Source organism: Solenopsis invicta, chromosome 5 (genome assembly GCF_016802725.1).
Source record: "Solenopsis invicta isolate M01_SB chromosome 5, UNIL_Sinv_3.0, whole genome shotgun sequence".
Lineage (NCBI taxonomy): Eukaryota > Metazoa > Arthropoda > Insecta > Hymenoptera > Formicidae > Solenopsis > Solenopsis invicta.
The window spans coordinates 1582486-1603156 of NC_052668.1; the positions used below are offsets into that span (position 1 = coordinate 1582486).

Sequence of the window (20671 nt, forward strand, 5' to 3'; positions counted from 1 at the left end):
TTATATGTTTTAATTTGTATCTAACAATTAATAATTGTTTTATTAATTTTGATTTGTTTCCGATATAACCACAAACTTTAGAATAGATTAATTAATTTTTACAAACAGAAATTTAAACGAAATCCAGTGTTTAGACAAAAAAAAATTACAATAAATCTAAATTCAAATCATTTTTTTTAACTTTATCTTTGATTTTTTGTGTTATTATTTAAAAAAATAAAGAGACTTACTTTTCAAGCATGCTTCTGCGTCTCCACGCTTTCGTCATCAATCGGATCACATTTGAGACAGAGATCGTCAATCTGATTAGCCTAGGGAAATTTTCTATACTTACGTTGAGTACCATTGTTCAATCCAATCCGAGATCCGATTAGTTATCGTAAACACCCCGTACGGTAGCAAGTAAGAAAATCCAGTTAGAAATCCAGTAAGAAAAAACGTATCGTCTGCGGCAGGCTTAAGACTGTGTTCCGATATAACTGCCAGTACTGGCAGTGGTGAAAAATCCGTTCCGTTATTGGTACGCAGCGCACTGAGACAGCATCTAGTAACATCAATGACGTCATGAATGGTAGCCATATTGCCACTGTGACTACTGCAGCTTCCAAGGTGAGGTAGCTACAGTGCAATATGGCTACTATGCTGTTCCGAAATACGATGCTATAGCAGTGCTGGCAGTAATGCAGTAATATTGGAACAGTTGTGACAGTGTACTGTCATGACGTCACATTTACTGCACTGCCAGTAAAAACGGAACACAGCCTAAGTTGAATTCACAGTATAAGGCTTGTTTTCTATTCCTGCACTAGATTGCACTGGAACGTTCTTTCTTGCTTTCACTAACTTTCAAATATATATCTACTTCATTTTAGGCTGCGTTCAGATTCTCCACCCGGTGAGTGATCTCTGGGTGACTGGGTAAATGGGCGGAGCTAATGAAAAGCTCCCTAGTGGTTTATGGAATCTGAACGCACTCTCAAACATTGGGTGTGTTTAGCAAATAACGCTGAGAAATAGTAACATAAATATCTCAGATTCAGAATAAATTACATAATAAATTAAGATAAACGATAAAGATAATACATAAATATTTTACTATGAATATTTTTATCAATATAACTAAAGTAGATGAAAATTAAATGTTAGTAGAATAGGACGAATCAATCTAAACAATGAAAATAAATTTTTATTTTAACAAATTAGATGAAGATATATATTGCGCATATCATCTATTATATGTATAGGCTTGTTTTCTATTCCTGCACTAGACTGCACTGGAACGTTCCTTCTTGTTTTCACTAACTTTCAAATATATATCTATTTCACTTTAAGTGCACACTAATTCAGGGAGTTCAGGAACAGAAAACAAACAGTATATTTTATTAGTATCAGAAAATATTTAATAATACTAAAAATCTTTAACATACTAATCTCAAATATAAATATTTATATAACGATTTTGTGAGACTGTAGACCAAGAAACCTTACATTAATAGAATAAAAGATTAATATTTATTAATCTGTAATTACATAAACAGAATAATAAACAAAACGTTTAAACTTTACTTGGTTATTAACGTTTTTCTTTATTATATTTATACATTTTAATTTTTATTTACTATAATATTTTAAATTAAATTTATTTCTTTATTTTAAATTTGTTTTAAATATACGAGCTTTATCACAAATATATAGAAATTTTTATAGCGATACATTTTGGAACGCACCTTTACGTCACCCACCCGTTTCACCCGGCTCAAGGACCCATGTGGTTTTTCCACTCTCTCGGGATAGACAGAGTGATAAAGTGAACGACCCACCTAATGTCCGGTAGTGGCACTCTAAAGGAATCTGAACGCTCTTTAGGTGCCTGGGTGCACTCGGGTGGGGAATCTGAACGCAGCCTTATATGTACATCCAAGGACTTTGATTCTGTCCATGGGGAAATTTTTCATATTGAGAAGTACAGTCCTATATAAAGAGAGAAGCGACATCAAACCTCCACCACAACCTTCAGTATCCAATTGAGTCCTCCACCACCATTTTGGGACCGCTTTAACGTCATCAAACACCATTCGTATCATTCTGCAAACAGCTGTGGTCACAATATGGCTGCTCGCTTAGCCAATCAAGTATCAATTAAATTACCAATCAGAGCTTCGGACATCAATGTCGCTTCTCTCTTTATATAGAACTCTACTGAGAAGTCGTTATCTTTCTACATACTTACAGTTCATGATTAACGTAACGACCAATAAGCTCTAGTCGTTTCATTAATCATGAACTGCGAGTATGTAGAAAGTGGTGACTTCTCAGTTTGGAAAATTTCCCCATGGACAGAATCAAAGTCCTTGGGTGTACAATAATTCAGGGAGTTCAGGAACAGAAAACAGACGGTAAGAAAGAACAGTAGGTCGTCTCGGAAAGGTTCCGATAGCGCACAGTACTATTGCACACAGCCAATCACAGCGGATGGTGCCTAGTGATATTCTTCTGTACAAGCATTATGAGTGGTTGTGAGTAGCTTGTGTGCAATAGTACTGTGCGCTATCGGAACCTTCCCGGTCGACTCGGTGTTGGCACCTTTGATATGCCGTTTGTTTTCAGGGGGTCTATCATGTAACATTTCCCCTAGGGCGGAAACGTGAAAAGTGAAAAGTTTCACGTGAACTGCACGATCATGTACGATTCTACGGAATCATGTAACTCACTCATGAGCGGAAATATGAACTTTTTCACGCGAACTTTTTCGCCATCAGCCGTGATGGCGAAAAGGTGAAAATTTAGGGAATTAATAAATTGTATGTATTTTGAAATAAGAATGAAAGTGTGGTAACAGTGTGGTAACAGTTTGAAGAGGTATTATTGAAGAGGTTAACCTTTTTGGTATTGCATTGCGTTGACAGGATAAAGTAATACATACATAAATAAAAATAATGCTTTTGTGATGTAATTAGGTTTGATATTTATATTTGACAAATTGATGTTTTGATAATTATATAGAATGAGGTTTCATCAAATGCAAATTTAGATAAAAATATACTTTAAACGCGTTTTGATACACAATGATATAAGAAAGGTGCGTCTTGTGAAATAGAATATTAATCAATCTTGTAAGTGTTTATAACTTATAAATTTGGAAAATACATGTGTGAGCGGAGAATTCAGTTTTGATCAAGGTCCGTATTCTAAATTATTCAATATTTTTTAATTAAACAAAGTTAAATTTAATGACTAATAAAATTAATTTACTTTAAAATTTGCACACATAAAAAACGAATTAAAATTAATTTTAAAAAACAATGTTTGAATTAAATTACAATGTAATTTTGAGTATTAGATTACTACATAATAAAATAGTTGTTACAATATATGGATCATTAAAAATAAATGTAATATATATTATAGTGGTAAATTAAGTTTATGCAATATAACTAAGAAATATTGCTATTTATTTATGAATTTTTTTACAATTTTTTTTATATAATAAAATTTTTACAGTAAAAGTTATACTGTACAAGCAGGTAGAAACCTTTTTCACGATCGCTTGATAGTTGCAATGACAGAGCCTCTAATGGTGAATTTCGGAACGCAAACTAAACTTCCGCGCATTATTCATACATAATCGTTGTGCGTGAAAAGATTCACGTGAACTCTCTATGAGTGAAAAATGAAAAGTGAAAAGTGAAACGTGAAAAGTGAAACGTGAAAAGTTCCACGTGAAATTACATGATTGACCCCCAGGCACGTATTATGCATTTGTTCGGAATCAATTCCGATCGGAATTATTCCGTTTTCCCTAGAAAACACAATAGAAATTTAGTGAGAAACGGAATAATTCCGATCGGAATCAATTCCGAACAAATGCGTAATACGTGCCCTGTTCCTGAACTCCCAGAATTAGTGTGCACTTAAAATAAAATAGATATATATTTGAAAGTTAGTGGAAGCAAGAAGGAACGTTCCAGTGCAGTCTAGTGTAAGAATAGAAAACAAACCTATGATAACTACAAAATCGCCATGTTTCTGGTTGTGCGTGGATCCAATAACGTTTGCGAACGCAGTGGTTTAAATTAACCTGAATTGGGTTAATGACGCCATATGCTGGAATCGTCCAATCAGAACTTAATCGCCATGTTGCTGGTTGTGCGATTCGGTCATGCGCAAAAGACAACTTTCCCCATGCTTTATGACGGAGTCGACCTACTGTTCTTTCTTATACTGTGGTTGAATTTGTGATTATCGTTGGCTTGCAAAGATTAGCAGAGACGTTAATTTAATTTCTTGTATTTTAATCATTTATAAAATAATTGTTATCATGTATTATTGATTAAAATATTATTTAGTAACAATAATTTTAATTTTAAAATAGGAATTAAAGAGCACAAGAACTTCCAATTAACTGCAAAGTTTGTTTGTAAGATAAATTTTTTGATATTGCCAATATTGATATTATTTTTTAAAAGTCTTATTTAATTTTGTAAGAAATAAGTATAAAATTATATTATAATAATATCTAATAAAAGTGTAACATTTATAAGCATGCCAGCTAAGCTACTGTAGCCTCTCCAACTACTTAAACGAAATAAATTTTATCATGCATTATTAGTGCACACAAACAGATATAATCTAATTTACTTACAATTAATAATTTAAAATTAATCAGAACTTACAATTTTTAGCATCACGGATTTTTTGGAAATCCATCTTTTGCTTAATTCTTATTTTAAAATAAAAATTATTGTTAGTAAATATTATTTTAATAATACATGATTAGAATTATTTTAATAAATAATACGTCATTAAAATTATTTTATAAATAATTAAATTACAAGAAATTAAACTATTAGGTGTTGGAATTAATTCGTAGCGTTTTTTTAGAGAGAAACAACGATTTATTCTAAGTTTAAATATAAAAATACATTACTAAAAATATTTTCCATCGCTTGCCACAACTTTTTCCCATCTTTCGGGTAAGAGACGGATACCCCGTCGAAAAAACGCTTCGTCCTTAGAGGCGATCCATGAATCAATCCAAGTTTTGCATTCTTCATAAGAAGTAAATTTCTCCGCGGACAAACCATGAGCCATCGACCGGAACAAGTGATAATCCGAAGGAGCAATATCTGGAGAATACGGAGGGTGGGTTAGGACTTCCCATTTCAGTGTTTGCAGGTACGTTTGCACTGGCTTTGCGACATGCGGTCTAGCATTGTCGTGCAGCAAAATAATTTTGTCGTGCCTTTCGCTCCATTCCGGCCGTTTCTCCTTCAATGCCCGACTCAAGCGCATCAATTGCAGTCGGTAACGATCCCCAGTGATGGTTTCATTCGGATTCAGCAGTTCGTAGTAAACCACACCCCGTTGATCCCACCAAATGCAAAGAAGAAGCTTAGATCCATGAATATTACATTTTGGTACTGATGATGATGGTAGTCCATGCTTAACCAATGATTTTTTGCGCTTGGGGTTATCGTAATATATCCACTTTTCATCACCCGTAACAATCCGATGTAAAAAACTTTTTCTTTTGTACCGTTGAAGCAGTAACTCGCAAGTCAAAAAACGCCTTTCAACGTCCCTCGGCTTTAATTCGTATGGGATCCAATGTCCTTCCTTTTGGATCATCCTTAACGCTTTAAGTCGTTTTCCCACTGTTGAAAAGTCAACGATGTGGACAACTCTTCGAGCGTTTGAGTTGAGTTCTCCTCAAGTAATGTCTCCAATTCTTTGTCTTCAAACTTTTTTGGCTGTCCAGGTCGTTCCTTGTCTTCTAAGTCGAAATCACCGCTCTTGAATCGCGCAAACCATTTCCGACACGTTGTTCAGTTAAAGCTTTCTCACCGTAAACTTCTTCTAAAATCCTATGGCTTTCCGCAGCAGTTTTATTCATATGAAAGTAATGTAATAAAACTCCCCGCAAAAACACTTTATTTGGTATAAATTTAGACATATTTAAATAATTATAACTTGATGTTATTAACAAGTGAAAGTAAGATGTAAAAATAACACCTAACCTAACAACTGATTTAAGATAAATTTGCTTCTGACGGTAAAAACAGAAAACTGTAGTATCCCCGCCATCTCTCATAAAACGCTACGAATTAATTCCAACACCTAATAACTTCTCCAATAGTCTCTGCTAACAAAATTACAAACTCAACTTTTATTACGGAAAACAGCGTAGTTAGTTACAGTGTTAAAAACTTTATTATTAAAAGAGATATTTTCGATAGAACTTTTGGAATACATCCATGATTGCGCGCGTTCGAAAATCCTACCCCAATATGCTTTCTACAGTCGTAAGCTAAAAGGTTGCAATACATTTTCTTCGATGGTTTTTGGAATGTAGACTTGCTCATTGATCGGCGAACGTAATTGGTTTTTACCTGTGGAACCAACCAATTACGTTCGCTAATCAATGAGGAATTCTACATTCCAAAAACCATCGAAAAAAATGTTTTGCAACCTTTTAACTCATGACTAGAGACCCTATATCAGAGTCTGAACAGGCGACAATCACTTTTGATTGGTTCTTCAGTTTTGGTCAACTCCCGCCTGTATTTGAATTCCAATATTCGTATTATGTTTAGATGTTATAGAAAAATCGAGTATAGGAAATAAATAAATAAAAATTTTTTTATAATGTAATACAATATATTTTATTTGAATATAGTATGCATTGCTATTGACTTACTGTCATATTTTTTACATTTTATTGCATTTTTTTTATTAAAAATCTTTAATCTAAAAATTACAAACCTCTTAATTATATTTATATATAAGTTGTGACATGGTAAAATATGGTTAGCTGTAACTTTACTACATTCTTTAATTAAAAAATTTTTTAAACTTATATTTGTAATGTTATTAAAATATTTAGAATAATGTCGAAACATTTGTTCAAACCTAAAAAAGATTAAAAGGGTTTCAACATTAACAAAAAATAAACAATTATTTGTGTAACATTTTAATTGTACGAATTTGGTAAATGAATATAATATTGAAGTTTTTGAGCCAACTGATTTTAAACATTTATTACACAGTCTGCATTGTTTTGTAATAGATTGTATCCTTTAGCTCTAGAATTATTACAAAATGGGGCTGCACAGCCACCCATTTTTAATAGGTTTTAAAATAAACTTGCACAAAGAACACACAACAATAGTTTTACGTGTCACGTAATTTCGCGTTTAAGTTGAGGTTAGACACGTCCAGAATAAGTTTGAGAGAGAGGTGTATCTCTTTCTCTCTCGTGCGATTTTGCCCAAATCGCGTTTTGTCCAGACTCTGATATAGGGTCTCTACTCATGACTATATGTACACCCAAGGACTTTGATTCTATCCATGGGGAAATTTTTCAAACTGAAAAGTCGCTATCTTTCTACATACTTACAGTTCTTGATTAACGTAACGACCAATAAGCTCTAATCATTTTATTAATCATGAACTGCAAGTATGTAGAAAGTGGTGACTTCTCAGTTTGGAAAATTTCCCCATGGACAGAATCAAAGTCCTTGTACACCCAAGGGGGTCGATCATGAAACTTTTTCCCTAAGGCGGAAACGTGAAAAGTGAAAAATTTCTTCATTAACTTCAATGGTAAAAATGTTCACTTTTCACGTTTCAGCCCTAGGGAAAAAGTTTCATGATTGACCCCAAGGTCCATGGATTGGCGTTGGAGGGGAAGGAAGGTCGTTGCATCCACTTCAACGATGTGGAACGAAAATGGCGGTGGCCATACTTTTACTGCACACTTGCTCACTCATACAACTAATAGCTGTAGTACCTATGTACACTAACACTGACTCGCTGTCTCGAAAATGGTGGCTATGCAACGACCTTCCTTCCCCTCCAACGCCAATCCACGGACCTTGATTGACCCCAAGGACTTTGAGGGTGCAGTCCCATGGAGCGTATCAGGCGTATCGCGGATTGCGCGTATGTTTTCTATTCCTGCACTAGACTGCACTGGAACGTTCCTTCTTGCTTTCGCTAACTTTGAAACATCTATCTATTTCATTTTAAGTGTACACTTATTTAGAGAGTTCAGGAACAGAAAACAAACGGATAATTTGCGTATTCTAGTAACTTACTAAAATATGTTACGCCATTTAAAAGCCTTTTTTCACATGAAGCGTATTTCGCGGATTTTCAAGAAATGCGTATCTAATGCAACCAATTGCTGATTAGGGTTTCTTTTGTATTCTCTAACAGAAATGCTAAACAAATTTACAATTGGTTTTTGTAATTTACGCGTCTCGGAAAATACGTCTCATGTGGAACTGATACTCTGCACACTAGTATGTGTGAATCATCTATGTGCAAATCTAACCTGTGCGGGCATATATTCCTGTTCCTTGTAATTTTCAAAAATTTATATATTTAAAACAAAATAAATATATGTTAGGCATTTAAGAAAAAGAAAGCATTTTACATGCAAGAAATTCAAGCAACACGAATATATCTATTAATGTACAACTATAACCTTAAAATTTTGTATCAACATATCGCAAGAAGATTGGATATGACAGAATGTTATTACAAAATAGCTATTATAAATAATAAATTTGACATAAAACTGTTTCTTAATTTACCCTGATATCATTATCTATCTTTCAATTTTGTTCAGCTTATTTAAGTAATACATGTGTTACCAATACATGTATACACAGCGTTTCTTACGCAGGAAATTGGATTCGACGTAACAATAATAACGTAAAAAGCGTAAAGTAACTAAGCGAAAGCTGATGTTCCTGTAAAACGATATCATTGGTCGAGGCAAGTTACGCTGACGCAAGTTACGCCCCATGTGACGGCACCCTTACAATAAGCTATTAAAAGGCCTCGCACATGAAATGCATAACAGAGCATAAGTATAACATAAGGCCTCTGGACCAATATAAATCTTATGTAAATCAATATGGCAATTTTACGCTGGATGCTCATTGGTCCATCAGTCTTATGTTGTGCTTATGTTATGTATTTCATGTGCGAGGCCCTTTAGTCGGTATCATAAGGTATAAGAATTGATCAAACACAGTCGAATATTCGGGAAGGTCCCAGTTGCGCACAGACCATGGTGGAAGGGATAGCATGGTGTGTGCAGTTCGGCTAAACCACGCCCACTTTTGCTCTGCAAGGGTTACAGTTGATAAGACAGCCAACTGTGAAAAGTAAAATTATTTAGTGTCAGCCTGTTGGTATGCTGGATCTACCTTCTTTGTTTCACACATGTTAGTTTCTCTTTCTATCCTTGTATGTATATTTCCATGTCTCGATTTACATACGTCAGAAGGAAGGTGTGATTTGCATGTAAGTGATATTTTTTAATATTTTACAATTAAAGTTTGTTGTTATATCAAAATTAAATATTAAATTGGAAAAACTTAATAATAAGACAAGCAAATACAGTTATTTTTGTTCAGTTAAATTCTGAGCGTCCTCATTATTGTATAGATTTTTAGCAATAAAAAGTAAATAGGTAAAAATTAAATAAGTAAATAAATAAATAAATAAAAAATAAAAAACAATAAAATTAAACCTAAAAAACATATAAAAATATAATAATACGAAAAGTCTTGTAGTTATTAAAAAAATATATATATATATTAACAATAGACGCCATAAAGCAGATATGGATGGGGCGCGTGTATAGCAATATAGATATTTTTAGTTTATTTCTGAAAAATGTGTCTTCGAACTATAACTTCACCATACATGTTTGAATTTGTTGTTAAATATGCAATAAGTTTTGATATAAAGTAAATTTTAAATTTTTCAGAAATTTAGAAGAGAAGGAGAATTTCGAGAAAAATAACATTAAAAAAAATCTAAACAAAGTGTTATAAAATACATAGAAATATATAAAACTTTTATTTAAAACTTTTTTTTATATTTTTTACCATTTCGACGGTATTACTTCAAAAATTAAAAAATCAATTTATTTCAAGAGTGTGTTTTATCCTCTTGACAATCATATGGGCCCATTGTTATACATATAAAAATACGTGTCCCACATTTTTATCTGTATTACAACATATTAAAGGCTTGTCAATTTCTTGCACACTCTTACGCTGTTTCCTATTTCTTTCACACGTGTTCTTACGATAAAAAGGAAATGGAGGAAACTAACCGAATGAACCGAATCTTCGGTCAAAAATTAGTGTAACACTTCACGTGCATAACTGTTCCCGATAGAAAGAGAAGCAGATACTTGAATAAGTGCATGAAACAAGGATAGATGACTCAGCATACCAACAGGCTGACGCTAAATAATTTTGCTTTTCACAGTTGGCTGTCTTATTAACTATAACCCACCGATAGACGAAGAGGGCAAATTTTTAGAGAGAGACACGCGCGAACTGCACACACCATGTTATCCTTCCACCATGGCACAGACACAGTATACAGTAGCGCAACTCTCTTTGATATGTGAAGCCAAAATCACAGTGCGCAGACGCAAGCTCGGTCACTTTACACGGTATCGCCATCTGAACTTCTCTCTCACTTACTCTTCTGTTTTCCGTCTTTCTCGTTTAGAAATTGGCGGGTATTAGCTGCTTGCCTATCGTTGATGTTTTGCGAAATAATATTTTAGATATTTAAAGAGAAATAGAATAAGCAAAAGTGAAGTAAAGTGAAGTAAAGTGAAGTGAAGTAAAATAAAGTGCAGTGAAATAAAAGGAAGAAAGGAAATAACATTTAACCTTAAAGAGAATTGTGAATCTGTACAACATATAATATTGTACAGATTTTCAATTCTCTTTCAGAAAACTCTTGCACTTTGATCTTAGCTCTGTTTCAGATACAAGAAGAAAACACAGAAATTAGAGAGAAAATGAGTGAAAAAAGTGTAAAAAAGTGTTCTATAAGAGGTTGTCCTGGAAATCTGAAGAAAGGAAGACATGTATTTAAATTTCCAAAAGAATATGACAGGTTTTCATAATTTTATTATTTTATTATTTTATAGAAATATTTTCTAATTACGTTATATTTTTTACATAAATTGTTATATTTAATAAATTGCATGTTGTAACAGATGGTTGCAATGGGTGCATTTAAGTGGAAGACTGGATTTAGAAGAAAAAGGTCCAGAATATTCTTTTAGAAATTGTCGACTATGTCGTCTACATTTTGAGAAGAAATGTTTTAAAGTTAATAAAAAGAGAATTCTTCTTCAGCCAGATGCCATACCCACAAGATTTGGAAAAGATTTGCAGGAGTCATCAACTAAAATAATGTAATTATATAATTATACTTTAGATTACTCAATTACTAATACAGCTTTTCATTGCTTTAATGTTATAATATATTATGCAAACATGTACATACTCAGTTAGCATATATGTCCGAAATCAGAATGTAAGGCATCTTTAAAAATGTTATTTAAAAATATTTTTTTAATACGATGTATTGTTGTACTAATATACTAAATCACGCAATTTGAAATCTTCTTGCAGTGATGTAGAAACAGATGCAGAAGCAGAAAAGGACGCAGTATGCATGAATGAAGGAGAAAGCATACAAGAGCAAACAAGCTTTACAACAGAAGAAGAAGAAGAAGGAAATAAAACTGACAACAATATAGAAAAGGAAATGGACTTTGAAATTGTGAAACCGTAAGTTTGTATACCTATTACTATATATATTTTTTCTGTTTATAAATATTGTACGTAAATATGAAAGGAATAATAAAAATCAGATTGTACAATTAGTATAGTAAATGTCAAATTATCATGAAATTATTATGAAATTGTTAACAGAAAAATAGATAACAAGTGCATATTACTTAGAATTACTTTTGTATTGTAATATAATATAACATATGTTTGTTGTTAAAAGAGTAATATAGTATATACAGTATATGTATACAGATGTACCAGTATGGTAGGCCACCAAAAAACTTATATATACTGTTTATTTTCTTATATGATTATTTCTTAATTTCTTTTTTATTATTATTATTTATTATGCTTTCATATACCTATTATTCGTGACTTTATGACTGAAATAAATACTTTTGTTTTTTATTGTAATTTTTTCTCTTCTTATTTTTTAATACGCTGAATGATGTATTTATTTAGAAGCACGTCTAATACATTTTGCAAAATAATGATGTCGAAAGCAACGATGACATCGAAAAGAAAGAATAGCTCTACAAAGGAACAATTACGTACAAGGATAGAGAAATTAAAATTAAAGAATAAGGTTCTCCAACAAAAACTGCGACGTCTTGAGAAGAAACAAAAAATCACTAAAGGATCACGAAGAAACGAAAAAGATGAGGTACAGAGGAAAGAATTTAAAACTTTAAGAACATTAGGAAATAAGTTATTATCGGAAAAATTTAATATGTTATTGTCAGTACAAATAGACGCGCAAACAAAAGGCAAACGTGGCATCCGATATAATTATGAATTTAAAAAATTTGCTTTATCAATGTACTTTTTAAGTCCGCGAAATTATAGAGAATTAAAAAAATCATTTTCATTACCTTCTGTACGCACTTTACAATCTTTCACTTATAATTGGAATGTTGAGCCTGGTATTAATATAAAAATCTTTGAAGCTTTAAAAATTAAATTAAATTCATTACCGCTTATAGAGAGACATTGCATTTTGACCGCGGATGAAATGAGTTTAAAATCTCATTTGTTTTACAATGTTTCACGAGATGAAGTAATAGGATTTCAGGATGTTGGTGATAAGAAATCACCAATAGCTGCAAAAAGTGCGTTTGTTCTTATGGCACGCAGTATTGCAGGCAATTGGAAAGTTCCACTTTGTTATTGTTTTGCAGCGACTAATTGTACAAGCGATACATTAAAAACTATTATTTTTGATGCAATACGAAAATTAAAAGAATGTGGTACTACTGTGCATGCGTTAATTACGGACATGGGTTCCAATTTTTTGCAATTGTCTCGTCAATTGGAAATATCAAATCAAAATTCAGTATTTGTTGTTGATGACCAAAATATATTATATATTTTTGACACTCCCCATTTAATCAAAGCTACGCGTAACAATTTGTTAAAATATATTTTGAAATCAAGTAACGGTAAATTTGCGTCATGGTCTTATATTGTACAATTTTATTTAAAAGATACAAAACAATGGCTTAAAGCAGCTCCTAAATTATCTCCGATTCATATTGAACCTAATAATTTTTCGAAAATGAAAGTTAAATATGCCGTACAAGTATTAAGTAATCATGTAGCTGCAGGTATGTGCACGTTAATATCTGTAGGTTACCTACCATCTGAAGCAATTGGGACAGTAGAATTTATTGATCGTTTCGATAAATTATTTGATATTTTAAATTCATCTTTTATGGACAGTCCAAAAGAATATGGAAAAATTTTTACCGGAAGTACAAAACAATTGGAATTTTTGCAAGAAACGTTAAATTTTTTAAAAGATATTACAGCTACTAATAATAAGGGCAAAATTGTAAAAATTAAATGTTTTGAATGCTGGCAGGTCACTATTAATAGTATTATCCAATTATGGGAAAAATTAAAGACTTTTAATTTTCCACATCTACAAACTCGTAGAATCAATCAAGATTGCCTCGAAAATTTTTTTGGATCTATTCGACAACAAGGCGGTAATTCTGTTAATCCGACTCCTATACAGTTTTCACGCGCTTTTAAAAAATTATATAGTATTAAATTATTACAGCATTGTGATACAAAAAATTGTGCTCCAGATTCCGATGAATTATTAAATCTTATGGAAACATCAAACTTTCAATCTACAGATTCCGACTTTAATACATCATCACCTACCTATAAAATTTTAGATGTTCCTACACACGAGTATCGTTCTATGGACCTGCCAGAACAAAATGCATTAAAATACGTTTGCGGCTATTTAATCAAAAGATGTTTAGCAATACATTCGTGTGAAACGTGTACAGATTATATAAATGAAACTACTCATATTTTGGATAACACTACTTTATATTGTTCATTTCGCGATTACGAATCTGAAAATGGAAAACTTTTTGGAGCTTTGAATATTCCAAGTAATGAATTTTGTTTATACATACATAAATTAGATGAAATATTTGTTAAAAATTTCGAAAGTAATTGTTATAAAAAAAATATTGGTTCTTATTTACTTCCTTTAGTAAAAGATATCACGTTTCAAACACCATGTCCTGTCTTTCCCACAGACTTTCTCAATAAATTATTTTTTCGCATGCGCATTTATCACGCACTAATACAACATAATAAAGCATGTAAAGGGGTTGGTCAAAACAATAGAAAAATGTGGAATATCTTACATCTTTAATTTCTGTGTTTCTTGCATGCATATTGCTTTTATAAGATATTTTGTAATTTGTACACGTGTAGAGATAAGAAATATAATAATATTTTTAATATCACATGTAAAGGTAAGTTAGAAATAAGAAATGCTTAATGTAAAATATAACGGTAAGATAAGAATAAGAATATTTTGATAAGATGTATTAAACAATTTTTTTTTCGTAGCATTGATGGGACTATGGGGAAACCAAATAAAATGTAAAAAGCTGAACGGTCGTATTCCAGTTCTATATTGTCTTCTTTCTTCTTTTCTTTCTTTCTGGATTGTACTCAGCGTAAATAACTGAAGTACGCTCTGGAAAGACAGAGAAAAGGTAAGAAGAAAGTAAGTATGACTGTAAGTTAGATATTAGCGAATTAGTTATATTATGCGTCGATATTATTAATTTGGGTTTTATACGTTCAATTTATACTTATAATTGTAATAATAGAATTTTTTGAAACAAAATGCGTATCTTCAAATACACATTTCATTTAAAAAACTCAAGTATTTTTTTAAACGATATGTAAATTTCCAATGTATAAGTATGTTTCATTGCATTTTATCGATTTTGTATGTATTATTATATAATAATTTTACATTTTGTGCTCAACAACTTTTTTAACTTTATTTTCTTTTTTTCTGGATCGTACAGAGGTGGACCGAGTAGCTGAAGTACGATCTAATGAAAGAAACTTTTAGTCATACACATAGGGTGTCAGGTAACGATCGCCCGTGGTTTCGTGGATTGATAGATCAAGTAAAAATGAGCACAAAAGTCCTTTACCATTTTTTAATATTTGCCATAGTTAACGAAATAAAAATTAATAATTAATAAAAAATTATTATTAAAATAATAATTATTATTTAAATTATTAATTTTAAATAATAATTATTCAGTCACACACACACACACACACACAGATATATATATATATGCAACAAATGTATCTTTAAATACAAAATACTAAAGATATGAATGTATTTTATAAAATATAACTATGTACTTATAAAAAAAAATATATTTTTTTATTTACAAAAGGGTATACTTTTTATTTTCAATACAAAATTTTGCTGCTCTTAAAGTTTATCTTAATTTGTCATAACTAAAATTATTAAATATCTTTCATCTGCATATTTATTTTCTAAAGCTCAATCTATATCACTTATTTAAGAATTTGCTCTTTACATACATCAAATATATATTATAATATAATTTTATACTTATTTATAATCTGATAAACCAATTTCTCTAACGTTGCTATGAATTAGAAAGAGAGCATAAATACAAAGTAAAAGAGTAAGTGAGAGAGAAGTGCAGATGGCGATACTGTATAAAGTGACCGAGCTTGCGTCTGCGCGCTGTGATTTTGGCTTCACCAACATCAAAAGTGCCGACAGAGAGTTGCGCTACTGTATACTGTGGCACAGACCCAATCGGACACTATCAATCACACAATCTAATCTAACCCAACTAACGGAAAAACTCTAGGCATCGGCCGCTGTGAGTCATGGTGTGCTATCGGGATCCGCCCATTGTATGGATTAAATATTAGACATACAAAAAATTAGCAATAAATATTAAACAAAACTTACAATAGATACAAATAAGGCATACAATATTATATTTACTGTGCGTTTTACATTTAAGAAAGGAAAGTTTTATAATTGGCGGAAAAAAGCTGATTTTCATAAATTTTTTTGCGGCACAAGACTTTTAATAAACTGTCCATAACTTTTCTCACATATTTCTTATAATTCTACATCTACGAATTATAAGAAATACGTAAAAAAAATTATGGATAATTCATTGAAAGTTTTATGCCGTAAAAAGATTTATAATATAAAAATCAACTTTTTTCTACTTTTTCCTAATCTTTTCTCGTTAATATGTATTTCTAATTTTTTTGTTTCTAATATTTAATAATGCGTGAAGACGTAATAAGATAGAAGATTTGGACCAAAATGGAAAAAAAAGTTTGAAATTTCCTCTTTTAATTGATATGGTTGATCAATTTCTTTGATCAGCTAGAATTCGAATGGCACGACAGCAAAGTTTTGTTAGGGTCAATGCGACCTATATAGTGTGTAAATAAAACTTTTTTTGTGAGTATTTTACATAAAAAAGCTGGACCAAATACATTCGAACAAGTCGATTTGCGGATGTTACTTGCATATACTCTGTCAAAAGTTGCGGCGGGTTCCGATAGCGCACAAACCACTCACAATGACAGATGCCTAAAGATTTTCCGTAGGTTGGGTTAGATAAGTCGAGATGATTGGTTGGTGCGCTATCGGAACCCTCCCCTAAAGTTGAAATACTATAGAATGCTCTAGAAAAGAAAGTTTTTCCGAAATATATCATGAAACACATCAATTTTCAATTTTATTCACGATTTAATCAAAAGTACCTCATACTCGTCTTGTTACATAAGTACATTTTTTAATAGAAATGACAATGATATAATTTGTTTTTTGTATGATTCTTTAGCTTTAATAAACCGTATTGTAAAGTTCTTAAAAATTTTTTGTTGCAAAAATGATTTTTTTTTTTTTTAGTGGATTTTTAGATGTTCAAAAATACCTCATATTCTTCATGTTACATAATTATACTTTTTAAAAAGAATGACTTTGCCAAATTTTATTTTGAAAGTGTGACTTTTTAGCTTTAAAACACCATATTTGAAAGTCCTTAAAAGTTTTTTGTTACAAAGATATGATTTTTTGAAGGAAAAGTGAATTTTTGACCACTTTCTCATTTTTGCTTAAGGCTCCTGAGTACTCGCCGCGGCCATATTGAAGTCGTGACGTCAGAAGCGAGAAATTGCGTGAAATGACACGTAATTTTGTCCGACATGCCATTTGTAAATAAAGCCAATTTGGATAAAACACACTAAACAGATGACTTTAAAACACTTCTAAATATCGGTCACGACTATCCTTTTTCAGCCTAACAATCAGTAAATAGTTGTAAAAAGCATGTAAAGTGAAGCAATTGAAACAGAAAAACACATGGGCACATAATTTTGTCCGACATGCCATTTCTAAATAATGCCAATTTGGATAAAACAGACTAATCAGATGGCTTTAAAACACTTCTAAATATCGGTCACGACTATCCTTTTTTCGCCTAGCAGTCAGTAAATAGTCGTAAAAAGCACGTAAAGTGACGTCTATTCAGACAGGAAAACACATGGATAGCTATTAAAAGGAGTGAAAAATGTACTTTTATGTATAAAATTCAAAGAAACTTTACTCGCGGTCCATTTTTACGAATTTGGTAAATACGAGACAAGTCATGTTTTTACAATGAAACACATAATAACAAAATGACATGCACGATAACATTTCATCGTCAATCTGTCACGTTTCACGTGTATTAGTTCTAATTTTGTCCGCGACGAAATGTCGCTACCGTCAATGCGGAGTTCTCGGCTGAGGAGTCAGGAGCCTTAATGGTTTTTTCTTTTATAACTTCACAATAAATTAATTTTCGGCACTGCCAATTGTGCAGTCACACTCCTAAGATTCTGAACTTTTATTTAAAAAAAAAATTGTAGAAAAATATTGATTGTAATCAAAGGTATAGCTTCTCAAAATTGGAAAAGTCTCTCAGACCCGTAAATGACCCTGATAGCCATGCATGTTTTGCAAAATCAGGCAACTTAATGCTGAGCATGAATTTTCGATTAGTTGCTGTGTATTTGCTGAAAGCGTAACGCATAGTCCTACATATTTGGTCTCAACAACATGAGAGCAGATTTGAGACATTTTATGTCAGCAGATTCAAAGCAAACGGAGAGCAACTGTTGCTTATTCTGTTACCAACAAAATGACTTCTATTCGTGGAAAACATTTTGCTTTATCAATCATTTTCAACAACATAAGAGCAACGTGATGATAATAAAAAAAGATAATGATGCTGTGCTTTTGTCGTGTATTTGTTAAAAACATTAAATATATAAATTATTGTCTTGTAGCCAAACAAAATGTCGAAAATGATTTGTGTGTGTGTGCGCGCGTGTGCGTAAGTGATTGTGCGTTTGTGCGAGCGTGTGTAATGTAATAAATAAACACAAATAAATTAATTATTTACTTGGCTATCAGATCAGATTGAAATGGATTTAACAAGTGAGCGCTGGCGTTACCGCTAAACGGCCACACCGCGGGAGATTTTCTGGTGAGTCGAGTGTGGCCACAGGCGTTATATCTAGGTGCTACCGCGGCGGACACTCCAGCTCATACTTCCGTAAGCTTTTAGGACTTGCTTGTTGTAAGCTCGAAACGAATACTCGCTCGTATTCTTTTCAAACGTGACGTGTGTGTTGAACATTGGTCCACATAAAATTTTCTTTTTTATATGTAAATAACAATTTGTATTGTTATTTAATCGTGTACCTAAATTAAATGTTTAATTTAAATTTAATTCTTTTTAACGAAAAGGATACAAGAAATACTTTTTTGTAAGCTAAACATTTATTACGTATACATTACTGTATTCTGTTCTAATTATATATATATATATATATATATATATATATATATATATATATATATATATATATACAGGGTGTTCCGTAATGCTTCATAAATATTTCAGGGATTGAAAGAGGATGAAATTTTGAACTAAAAGTTTCTTTGCCTATTTTGGCTCAGATCATTATTTACCGACTTATTAACGGTTAAAGTTGATCAATCAGATTGCGCTCAGCCGAAGCGCCCAGAAGCGTAGCGTGCCGTGGGGCTCCTCGCGCTTACTGTAAACATTCTTCCGATTAAAATGTTATTCTAATTCTTCATATTAATAAATAAATAAATCAATAAATCAATAAATAGGTAGGTGAATAATTAAATAAATAGGTAAATAAGTAAAAATAAATTGCAATTGAAAATTTATCTAATTTTTGAATATTTTTGATTTTTTTAATTATTTATTTATTTATTCGTTTGCTTAATTCAATTATTTAATCCATTTGTTCATTAAGTTACTTAATTTCCATGGCTAACCTCGTAGCGATGGGGAAAAATTAACTACAAGATGTTTGTCATGGGTATAAAAGAAGATTATTGGAAAAAAACATTAACAAAATAAATTGTATAATAAATAGTTTGTTCAACATATTCTTCAAAAAAATGTTTTGACATGTATCACGCATGATTATTTTATTTTATTGTTATAGAAACCGATAAAGCTATCCGTTTTTATTTAAAATTAGATTTATAAAAAACTGTTTAATTTGTTTGAAGAGAAACTGTTTAACAAATTGCTTGTAAACAATTTATTTTGATTATTTTTTGTTAGCATCTTAATATTGACGTGTAACATACAATTTTACCTTTTTTTTTACAATTCGATCACGTTATAAACGTACAATTAAAATTAAACGTACAATTAAAATTTACGAATACGTATTTAATTAAATTCTCAATTGTCACTTTCATCTTTTCGTTACATAGTAAACAATGTTTTGTAAGATTTAACATACATATTTTATTATGTACCAAACAGTTAACCTAATTTTTTTTTGTTAATTGAATTCACGATACATACATATGTTAAAAAGTAACACAAATATTATATAAAAAATTAACATAAAATAAATATAGCAATGACATAATTTGGAAACAAATTGTGGAAACACATTTCTTCAGTAAAATTAACATTAATAATGTCGACACGTGCCTTTTATTAATGTAGCTTAGAATTTACATTTCAAATCTACTGTTTGGTACATAATAAAATATGTATGTTAAATTTTACAAAAAATTTTTTACTCTGTAACGAAAAGATGAAAGTGACAATTGAGAATTTAATTAATTACGTATTCGTAAATTTTAATTGTACGTTTAATTTTAATTGTACGTTTATAACGTGATCGAATTGTAAAAAAAAAGGTAGAATTGTATGTTACACGTCAATATTAAGATGCTAACAAAAAATAATCAAAATAAATTGTTTACAAGCAATTTGTTAAACAGTTTCTCTTCAAACAAATTAAACAGTTTTTTATAAATCTAATTTTAAATAAAAACGGATAGCTTTATCGGTTTCTATAACAATAAAACAAAATAATCATGCGTGATACATGTCAAAACATTTTTTTGAAGAATATGTTTAACAAACTATTTATTATACAATTTATTTTGTTAATGTTTTTTTCTTTTATACCCATGACAAACATCTTGTAGTTAATTTTTCCCCATCGCTACGAGGTTAGCCATGGAAATTAAGTAACTTAATGAACAAATGGATTAAATAATTGAATTAAGCAAACGAATAAATAAATAAATAATAAAAAGAATCAAAAATATTCAAAAATTAGATAAATTTTCAATTGCAATTTATTTTTACTCA

The 20671-nt window shown here is 31.0% G+C and overlaps 1 protein-coding gene across 1 annotated transcript; it reads left to right on the plus strand.

The window, feature by feature from the left end:
- Positions 1 to 10324: 10324 nt before the first annotated feature.
- LOC120357868 (52 kDa repressor of the inhibitor of the protein kinase-like) lies at positions 10325 to 15150 on the plus strand. Its single transcript, XM_039449658.1, has 5 exons — positions 10325 to 10938; positions 11042 to 11242; positions 11463 to 11621; positions 12087 to 12288; positions 14502 to 15150. Exons 1-5 carry the CDS (start codon positions 10841 to 10843, stop codon positions 14505 to 14507), a joined length of 666 nt encoding a protein of 221 aa, XP_039305592.1. The 5' UTR covers positions 10325 to 10840; the 3' UTR covers positions 14508 to 15150.
- The last annotated feature ends 5521 nt before the right edge of the window (positions 15151 to 20671 follow it).